The 11,004-nt window shown below is 39.8% G+C and overlaps 1 protein-coding gene across 2 annotated transcripts in view; it reads left to right on the forward strand.

Annotated features, from left to right (window-relative positions):
• The window catches only part of Ndnf (neuron-derived neurotrophic factor), a 40,713-nt gene extending 30,518 nt beyond the window's left edge, over window positions 1-10,195 (forward strand). The window contains exon 4 of one of the 2 annotated variants that reach the window (NM_172399.3): window positions 924-4,802. In NM_172399.3, coding sequence (NP_765987.2) covers window positions 924-2,317 — 1,394 coding nt within the window. In that variant the 3' untranslated portion in view covers window positions 2,318-4,802. Of the gene's footprint in view, window positions 1-923 lie in introns of both variants that reach the window. The other variant, XM_006506528.4, reaches the window with a different exon arrangement.
• Window positions 10,196-11,004: the final 809 nt, after the last annotated feature.

Consider the following 11,004-nt stretch of genomic DNA (forward strand, 5'->3'; position numbering starts at 1 on the left):
CCTGCCCGTTGCACCTATGAGAAGGATGTTTGTGAATTCTACTACTCCAGCAATCTTGGAAGAGCCCATGGGCAAGCAATAAGACTTATAGTACAGAATCTCTGACATTAACAGATGTGGTAGTTCTGTTCTTCCCAGAATTGTGGAATAAGTTCATTCAACACACTTTTAAATTATGGTAGGAAGCTGAAAAACAATTGTTCACTCTGCTCACCAGTGTTCCACCAGATTCTAGAAATTGTATGCTTATGTCTGCATTGTGTTGATGTTAACAATAGGCAAATATTTTTTACTGGGAAAAATAGACTTCCTTTGTACTGTCTTGGGAACCAATTCTGAACACTGATCCTTAAACACACTTACTGATGCTTCATACCCTATATTTTAATTAGGTCATCCAGTTCCACTAACAGTCATGAAATTAGAATAATGGCTGACCATCTGCAAGCAACATGTTTGAATCATTTTGATTCACATCAGAATAACAGTCACTAAAATGTTTAGTCTTTGACCTAACTTTTCCTCTAACTGGATTCTGTCCCAAAGAAGAAATGTCTTGCTCATATATGGGCATCGTTTACAATAATAAAAGACAAACTGATAGTATTATTTGATAACATAATCAAAATTAGGGTTCTAAAAGGAGATTTAGAACCCTAAATCTAGATTCATACATGTATGACAATATATTGTATTGAGTTATTAATTGACCCCAAAAAATGTGTAAGAGAAAAGACTGGAAAGAAGTACAGGAGTAAAAAGTGACTGCTGAGAAATTAGTGACCTTATCCTCATCTTGCTTCCATTGGTGCCATTGTCTCTGTTAGGAATATGTCATGCCTTCGACATGAAGATATAATACTTGTAAACATAGACTAAGGCCAGCAGTAACATGCAGCCTATATTTCTCCCTTGCTCTTCAGGTGACCCAGAACTACTTGACCAGCAGAAGCAGCAGATGACTGATGTAGAGGGCACAGAACTATTCTCCTACAAGGGCAATGATGTAGAGTATTTTCTGTCTTCAAGTTCCCCATCTGGTTTGTATCAGTTGGAGCTTCTTTCAACAGAGAAAGACACACATTTCAAAGTATATGCCACCACCACACCAGAATCTGACCAGCCATACCCTGAATTACCATATGACCCCAGAGTTGATGTGACCTCCTTTGGACGTACCACAGTCACTTTGGCCTGGAAGCCAAGCCCTACAGCCTCTATATTGAAACAACCCATAGAGTACTGTGTGGTCATCAACAAGGAGCACAATTTCAAAAGCCTCTGTGCAGCAGAAACAAAGATGAATGCAGATGATGCCTTCATGGTGGCGCCCAAACCTGGTCTAGACTTTAACCCCTTTGACTTTGCCCATTTTGGATTTCCAACAGATAATTTGGGTAAAGATCGAAGCCTCCTGGCAAAGCCTTCTCCCAAAGTGGGGCGCCATGTCTACTGGAGGCCCAAGGTTGACATTCAAAAAATTTGCATAGGAAATAAAAACATTTTCACAGTCTCTGACCTGAAGCCCGATACCCAATACTACTTTGATGTCTTCATGGTCAATACCAACACCAACATGAGTACAGCTTATGTGGGTGCCTTTGTCAGGACCAAGGAGGAGGCAAAACAGAAGACAGTGGAACTCAAAGACGGGAGGGTCACAGATGTGTTTGTTAAAAGGAAGGGGAAAAAGTTTCTACGGTTTGCTCCAGTCTCCTCTCACCAAAAGGTCACGTTCTTTATTCATTCTTGTATGGATGCCGTTCAAGTCCAAGTGAGAAGAGATGGGAGGCTGCTTCTGTCACAGAATGTGGAAGGCATTCGGCAGTTTCAGTTAAGAGGAAAACCCAAAGGAAAATACCTCATTCGACTGAAAGGCAACAGGAAAGGAGCATCAAAGCTGAAAATACTGGCGACCACCAGGCCCAGTAAGCATGCATTCCCCTCTCTTCCCGAAGACACAAGAATCAAAGCTTTTGACAAGCTACGTACCTGCTCTTCAGTTACGGTGGCATGGCTTGGCACCCAAGAAAGGAGAAAGTTTTGTATCTACAGAAAGGAAGTGGATGGAAACTACAGTGAAGACCAGAAGAGAAGAGAGCAAAACCAGTGCCTAGGACCAGACACCAGAAAGAAATCAGAGAAGGTCCTTTGCAAATACTTCCACAGCCAAAACCTGCAGAAAGCAGTGACTACAGAGACAATCAGAGATCTGCAGCCTGGGAAGTCTTACCTGCTGGATGTTTACGTCGTAGGACATGGGGGACACTCTGTGAAGTATCAAAGTAAAATTGTGAAAACAAGGAAGGTCTGTTAGTCACCTTGAGTGAAGATCAGGAGAACTCCAGGAGAGACATGGAGTCACACTGCTTGTAACTGACTACTCTCGTGACAAACAAAAGTTGTACTTGAAAGAAAGGGTAACAACATGTGTACATTGATGCTTGCCTAATGTAGCATGGAGACTTGTACTCACGCACACCTGTGGTACTTAGGGTCCATCTGTCTAATGCTGGTTAATGTCAAAAGAAGAGGGTATCTCAATGGATGCCACCCCTTGCTTTGACCATTGCATGAACTGCTTCTAAATTATTTTATTACCTAAAATTTTAAAATATGCCATTCGTTGCACACATTCACAAATGCAAATAATTCCTCTCTATAGATGTTAGGGGAAGTTTATATATAAATATATAAATATAAATTATTTTATAAAGTCTGTTTTAATTGTTGGTGTTTCTATTATTGTAAGCTATTAAATTCTTTCTCTGTTAAAGTATAGATCTAATCTAAGATCGTATCACCCTCTAAGCAGTAATATTGTTGTAAATTCTTATTTGTTCAGTAAAATGTTTAAATGCTGTCTGTATGTATCTCATGTAAAAAGTTGATATACATTATATTCATGTATATAAAATTAAGAATATTAGATTATTACACTGTTCATTTTCCCAAGCAGTACTGTGGTATATTCAATTGCTTATCTGTCCTTAAAACCGTGCTTTTTCTGTAAGTTGGCACCAAAATTTAGTCTTATTTAGTAGCTAGGAGGTAAATGTTGGCTCTCTCGATCTTTACTGGCATCAAGAGCTGGTTATTCAAGTCTGGATTTGGGAACTCAATGGGAGACGAAGAACTGTAATAGGCTTGTTTGAGCATAGAACAAGGCAAACACTATCAATCTGATAAGCGATCATTTTAAACATTTATTTTCCATTTGCTTAAATTTTGGCAAATCTTTTAACGGCTTGCTGAAGCAGGTGAGAACCTTGATTAGGACTTTCATCAGTCACAACACAATGCTACATCTGCTGCTTACAAGATTTATAAAACACTGCTGCAGGTAATTTTATTTTGAGTTTTCAACTGTTTTTAAAGTTAATTTTAGTGTAAGATACAAGTCTAGCAAATAACATCTGCAGGCTCTACCAAGGGAGCATGGGGACACTTTTATCCTCTACAGATTTTACTTGGAAATTCCAAGGCAACATGAGACCATAAAAGCAAGATTCAGAAATACTTGTAATTGTTGGTCACCTAAAACCATATGACTTTAGGAGAATGTTACTGCCCACCATCCCCTTTCCCATTTATAAAGTTGAGGAAGTGGTAGAAGTGGATACAATGACACTGTGAAATACCTTCTGACATGAGAAGTTGCCGTTTGCAAAATCCTGACCCTAAACCCTTACATTCTATGGCTAGAGTGAGAACAGGCGCAATGGTTCCTCTTATTGCTATCCACTGCATGCCGGCACAGCTTTGCTGGTGAGAGTTCACAGCAGCATTTCTATGGGGTATAGGAATACTGTGGCAGAGATGGCGTTGTATATAGTTCCCTATGACGTGTGTTCTGCTTACCTTAAGGGAAAGTACAAGCGTTATGGCATACCCTCTAAATCCTTGGCAGTAACTTTCAGCAAAATTGATCCATCTGTGCAATGCAGGAACAACATCTGAAATAACTTTTTGGAAGCTGACAACCATGTACCCAATGCTTTATTTAAGCAGCTTCAATAAAAGGAGAGACTGACAAATTGACACTCAGAGAAATTATATTCAGCTATAGATGTGAGAAAAGCAGCTTCCTAATGCTGCTGAGCAACTTGTAAGTGGGACTGCAGCGAATCAGATTACTGCTGCTTTGAAGGTCTGGGATCTTGGATACTGCCTAACTCTCAGCATCTGGGAACCAGGTTGAACTGATTTTAAAACACTTTGAATTTTCTGCTAGGCGTGGTAGTAGTTTCTTCATATTGTGGACAAATACAGAAATTCTCTAATGACCCTAGGATAAAAATTGCCTTTTCAAGCTAAGGAAAATTAAACACACATCATGAAAGGCTTACTGCTTATAACAAAGGGAAAAGCCTTGAAAATCATGCCTCACTGATGTGCTAAGATTTCAGGAGTATCCAGTGGACTAGGGACAAGGAAGGGACTCATTCATTCACATTTTAGAAATAACTACACGCTTGCTAATATAAAAGCAAAACCTGGCCTACGCTAATCTCTGAGAGAACAATAGACACTGAGAGGGATGGTACCCAATGCCATGTGTAGACGGATATTGAGAAGAGAAGGCTTGGAGATATTTAGCTCATTATCTTTCCTTTTCAAGTACAATGACAGAGAAAGAACAGAATATATTTAAAACAAGAGAAACAAAAAATAAGAAAGTTTTGCCCACACAAATGTATACCAGGAGACAGAGGCAAATGGAGTTCTGTGAATTTGAGTTTCAGCCTGATCTATTTAATGAGACCCAGGCCCACTAAGGACTACAAGGTGAGACTCAGTGCAGAAAAATTAAGCAAAGCAAAACAAACAAACAAATGGTTCTATAGTTGAATGAGTTAAGCAAGTTATGTCATAGACTCCAAAATGCTTTCCGAATACAAGTCATCAAATTTTGTTTGAAAAAATATTCACTCATAGGTGAGTTTTTAAAAGTAGTCTTTTAGTGTAATTATTCTTGTTTCTTAAGAAATGTGATGTCTATAGTTGATCACTTCAAAGTTATAAGAAAATAATTTTGAAGATGAATTATTTCTAGTATATGTTTGCATACACAAAGCTAAGACTAGAATTTTATTAGTCTATTTATTAATGTATATGCAAACATACATTAGAAATACTTTGTCTCCAAAACACAACAGAATTTTAAAACTAACTTGTAATCAGTATGTAAATTTTTATGTCTATGAATATTTTTTCTGCATGTATATCTCTGTAACAAGTGTGTGCCTGGTGTCTATGGAGGCCAGAATTGGGTGTGAATTCCCTAGGACTGTGGGTACAGATGATTGTAAGTCACCATGCGGGTGCTAGGAAATTTACTTCAGTTCTCTGGAAGAGCAGCCAGTGTTCTTAATCGCTGAACCATCTCTCCAGCCCCTAATTCAGTTTTTAAACATGCATTCAAAGATTAGAGCTAAAAGGCAATGCTTTATTTTGTTGCCCCAAATCCATCTGAAGTAACTAATATTTCTATGTTCTGAAATGATGATTGTTCAGGTTAAACTGACAAATTTTAGTTTAAGGTGATGAATTCAAGCTACACTTATTTCTTCCTTAAAAAATATTTAAATTTTTTTGTATATGTATAGATGTTCTACATGCACACATGTCGGCAGAAGTCTGAAGAGGGCATTAGATCCCTTGGAACTGCAGTTACAGATGGTTGTGAACTGACATGGGGATTTGGGGAATTGAACCTGGGTCTTCTGGAAGAGCAGCAAGTGCTCTTATCCACTGGGCCATGTCACCAAGCTGATAATGTTTATTGATTACTTTGTGAGGTTGGATGTAGGTAATCTCAGTGAAATCATACACAAACACATTTTGACGAACAGTGTGGTGATCAGGGGGAGTTTAGTCCAGGATCCATTCTAGCACTTCCCTCCATAGGTAAACCAGCCCTGCCACACCCCTTACAGTGGGGTCTGCTCAGGACACCAACCTGGGTTACTCCACTCCCTTCCTACACCTTGTCAACAGTCCCACCGATATCTTGCAATGACATCCATCCCACTTGACAAGGAAGAAAGGGAAGTCTCCCCAGGACTGGAACCTTTATCCCCAACTTGCTGCTTTCTCAGGACTTGGTTTTAAGCATGAGTTCACTTTAGGTAGCATACAACAGCTCACCCAGTTTATTTCTACAGACCAGCTGACTGAACTGCAAAACAAAAGATAAAAACCTGCTGGTTGAATTAAACTAGCTCATTGGGAAATCAAGATGGTTGCTTCCTTTCCACCTTAATAAGGTGTCATAGAGATAAAATCCACTGGGAACCTGCCCTCAGCTTCTCTCCCCAAGACCAAGCTGATGTGACTCCATGCAGATGTCAGCTGACATCTATTTGTCATTTTCTGAGTGGCCTGGGAGGCATCAGGCCACATTCACTACTGGTTTTCCCCAGGAAGTTTTGCTCAGAAGAATATACAGTAGTGTGCTATTTCAGCCTTTAAATTGTTGGCTTGGAACCGGGAAATGCCAGAGAGAAGAGCAACACAAACAAAAGAGTATAGGAAAAGGGGCAGGTTTATCCCGTTTCCTTCTCTCAGAGGCCCAGGAGAGGGAAAGAAGTGAGAGTTGTAAGACAACCGATTTTATTAAGATTTTGCATGTTGATCTACATGTAGCTCACACTGTAAGTTCTGACTCAAATTACCATCCTCTGATAAAACTGTATCCTGCTGACAGAAACTTCATTTCCCAGGTGTGCCCAACGTGTGTGTAAGTTCTCTTTACACCTTTCCTTTCCAATCACGAAAAATATGCTTATCTATTTAGAACAACAGCCTTTCAGAGCCACCTATATTTCTTTCACAGATTGCAAATGAGAAAGAAAGGTTGGTGATGTACCACCTAGAAAAATAATTGGCCTAAAATTGAAGAACTGAGTCTTAGGCATGCCAACACTGCTTCACTGTCTCTATGTAGGTCTCAGTATGGACAGGAAAGGACCAGCTTTGGTGTGGGAAGAGACCCTGGGTCCTAATCAAATCTGAGCATGTTTATACTATAGTCTTCACCTCCATGTTTTCACAGTTGTAGGGATTCCATCCAGAGGCATTACACACCAAAGATGTTACTGGAACGTAGCCACTACTCACTACACTGCCCAGGAGAACTTTCCAGGAAAATAGGTGTTCCTGAAACTTGTGAGAAATGTATTTTGAGACTAAGCCCAGAGCAGACATATAAGGCAACCTCCCAGAACAGATTAGGTAAGAAAATTATGTTTGAGTAAATACAAAGGTGTAAATCAGAAGGGCTGGAGGAGAACAGTGCTTACTGAGGGTGACGGGATACAGATAGTGCAGTCTAAAAAACAAGACCAAATTGAAAAAGCAACTGGAATGAGCCCGCTGTTCCAGGTTGGGCCTAAGCGTAAAACTGGGCTATTTAAGCAGCAGTTTTAAATCATAGTCTCAGGGTTGTTTTGATCTGCATTTCCCTGGTGAGCAAGGATGCTGAACATTTCTCTAAGTGCTTCTCCATCATTTGAGATGCCTCTGTTGGGAATTCTCTGATTCACTTTCCTCCTTCTTTAATTAGTTATTTCAGTTGTTGTCTAACTTCTTGAGTTCTTTCTATATTTTGCATGTTAGCGCCCTATTGGATATAGGGTTTTTTTTTTCTTCTTTTTTCTTTTCCCAGTCTGTAGGTTGCCATTTTGTCCTATTGACAGTGTCCTTTGCCTTACAGAAGCTTTCCAGTTTCATGAGGTCCCATTTATCAATTGTTGATCTTAAAGCTCGAGCCATTGGTGTTCTGTTTAGGAAAATTTTCCCTGTGCATTCATGGCTATTTCCCACTTTTCTTCTATTAAATTCAGTGTATCTGGTTTAATGTTGAGGTCTTTGATTCTCTTGGACTTGAGCTTTGTGCTCCCTCCCTCTTTCCTTCCCTCTCTTTTTTCTCTCTTCTTCTCCTTCCCTCCTTTCCTTTAACCCTCTTTCTTCCCTTCTCCCCCCTCTCCCTCTCCTTTTATCCTTCTCCCCCTCACTCCACCTTCTCATAAACTGCCTAAAATTAGTTTCCATTCAAACCATCATGATTTGAAAATAAGTAAATATGTAGTTCTTTTATTTAATTGTCTCGGTATAATCTCTCCAACTGTGAAAACGTGATAGCACAGGATAATGTAAGCAGTTTTCAGGGGGAGGGAACCTTACAAAGCCCCAAGGTATACATAACTAATCATTATCCTAATAAGATTTTGCTTCTGAGAAAACATACCTATACTAAGCAGAACCAAGCATATAGTACTTGGAACACAGAAAGTTGATTGAGGTGTTCTATAAAATGTACCCTGAACTGTCAAGGAAGACTTAGCATATGAATGTCTTTATCACACTGGCTTGAATAGCCACACAGTGCTAGTCAGACACCAGATGAAGCACAGGGGAAGGTGAGTCCTAAATATTCTCTGTACCTGAATCTAGGGAGGTGGCTCGGGGGCTAAGAACACTGGCTGTTCTTCTAGGGTACCTGAATTCAATTCCCAGCACCTACATGGCAATTCACAACCATTTGTAACTTCAATCTCATATCCAACACCCTCTTCTGGTCTTTGCAGTCACCAGGCAGGAATGTGGTACACAGACATTATGCAGACAAAACATCCATACACATAAAATAAGTATATTACTTTTAAATGTGTTTGAATTAACAACTTAACCATTCCCATAGTATTGACTATGGGCACAGATAGCTACAAGCAGTTAACAGCACCCCTGTAGTCCAACACTTGGTTTCCACGTGGGTCAGCAATGGCTAAACCATAGAGCATTTCATGCTGCCTGCATTTTCTGGATATGGTAAGAGCTGTGGGTGGGACAAACAAGCACACATACATTTGCTTAAATGCAGAAATAACATCCCAGCCATCTTATCATGACAAGTGTTTTATAAGCCATTTAAATTAGTAGCATTAACTTTCTATCTTCTTATGGGAGATTGCCATTTCTGTCTCCCAGCTGAAAGGTACAGACGGTTGAATCCCTCAGCCTTTCACCAACACAAAACACAATGCTTTGGCACAGGGAAATGACAGAAATTTGAAACAAAGGTACTGAGTCACAACACAAACAGTTCATTGTTGTATAGGTCTGAGAGAATAATGTTAGCGACTGGAGCTTCAACTCAGCTGTGTGCTGCGCATATGTAGCTCCTCTAAATACCAGACATCAGCCCGTTAGTTGCTCCCATGAGCAGGCATTCCAGGAGGCCCAACTGGAAGTGGGCAGATGTGTACTGTGTACTAGAGATTTGGGTACCAAAACATACAGAACATTCATGTTCTGCTGTGGAAATCTGGGAGGAGCAGAGCTACTGTTTTTAAGAGTTCTTAGATTGCTGATTGTGCTTCATAATGCTCACTCCGACTTTCACAGTCTTAACCATATTAAAAAGAGGAAAATACTCCTTTATTCTGCTGAGCTTTCTATGTCCTGCTAAAGTTATGTTCCTTAATAAGAGAAAGGGGACTGGTAGAAATGAAATTTGGGGTGGTTTTTAAAAAAAAAACATCTGGGAAATAAACTTCTTTATTTGTAAAATGAGGACAGTGATGTCATCATGCTTCCTTCTGGAAAAGCAGGGAAAACAAAGGTCACACTGATGCCGAACATTTGAAACAGTTCAGTGCTCATAGCAATGACCAGATGATCAGATGGGGACAGGGTTGCATTCTTGTTTACCAAGAGGAAAGAACAAAGAAATGGTACACTCTGTGTCCAAGGCCACAAGTTAAGATACAGTAGAACCTGGACGTGTGAGAGTATTCTAGCTCTGAACATGTGCATCTCTCTGTCCACCCCTACGGTTATGAGTGGTAGTACTTAGTCCTGAGCCAGAATTTCACTAGGATAGGATACTGAGAAGTCATATGAAAGAAAAATGGAGAAATTAGCATGCCTGAAGCTTGCCCTGTCCTTCGACACAACACCTGTGAGATGAGTAAATGTGGGAAACATGAGACAAGAGAAACCATTGATAAATGGTTGCTTAGTTTTTCATATTGTGTAGAATTTTCCTATCTTATATTGTGTCATATGCTACCACAATAAAATTGGTTGGTACTGATTCTGTTAGTCTATAGAATTTGCTGTGATTCTCATATATGGTGTGAACGTCGGTGGCATATATTAATAAAGGTATCTTTAATGCTCTTGTTCAGTACACAAACAGCTGCCTGTGGTTGTCATTGTCTCTGTCTTGCTGTGTGCATATTGCTTTTTTCTGTTACTTCTTTCTTTAATAGAAGGTATTTGAGAACTTTTCATGGCATAGCTGCCAAGCCTTGTGTTGAGGGCTTTATCTTGGGCTGAAGCATTGTATCTTAGACCCGTGTAACCAACTTCTGAAGTAGAGTCTATTGGTTTTTATATCTTCTTGCTAAAGAAACTGAGGTCAGAGTGGTTGGCTAACTTCTCAACTGCCTGCTGCTAATAGGAGTGTTGGCCGTAGTCAAACCCTATAACTGCTTACAAAGCCAACACTGGATTGGTTTTGGTTTTGATTCACTTCCTTGGGGAATGATCATCGAACTGCCTTCCATGAAACTCACTAGCTCTAAGTTTGTTAGACCACTCACTTTTCTATAGGCCTCTTTTGGATGACCCATCCTGAGCTTGCTGGCGATATTCTTGTTTGCTTTAATGTACCTTTGTCCCCACATACATTTTTCCATGTTTGATCATGCTTGATTTAAGGAATTCACACACAAACCCTGCCTTTGATCTAGGCTGAACTTTTTGGCTTGCATGGAAAAGGAGAAGGCCAGAGACAGGATTTAAGCATAGCTTTTTTGGCTTTTGAGTTAGCCACTGTGGTTTAATGGGTTACTTGTTCTGAACAAACAGTGGATGCTGACACATTGCCATCTCTCTTGCCCTCCCTAGTTGGAAACCATTTTTGATTGCTGACATGTATGTAGTAGATATGCACAAACTATATCACTGCCACTAGTGCCATAAAACTTGATTCTT

The sequence above is a fragment of the Mus musculus genome, chromosome 6 (assembly GCF_000001635.26).
Source record: "Mus musculus strain C57BL/6J chromosome 6, GRCm38.p6 C57BL/6J".
Lineage (NCBI taxonomy): Eukaryota > Metazoa > Chordata > Mammalia > Rodentia > Muridae > Mus > Mus musculus.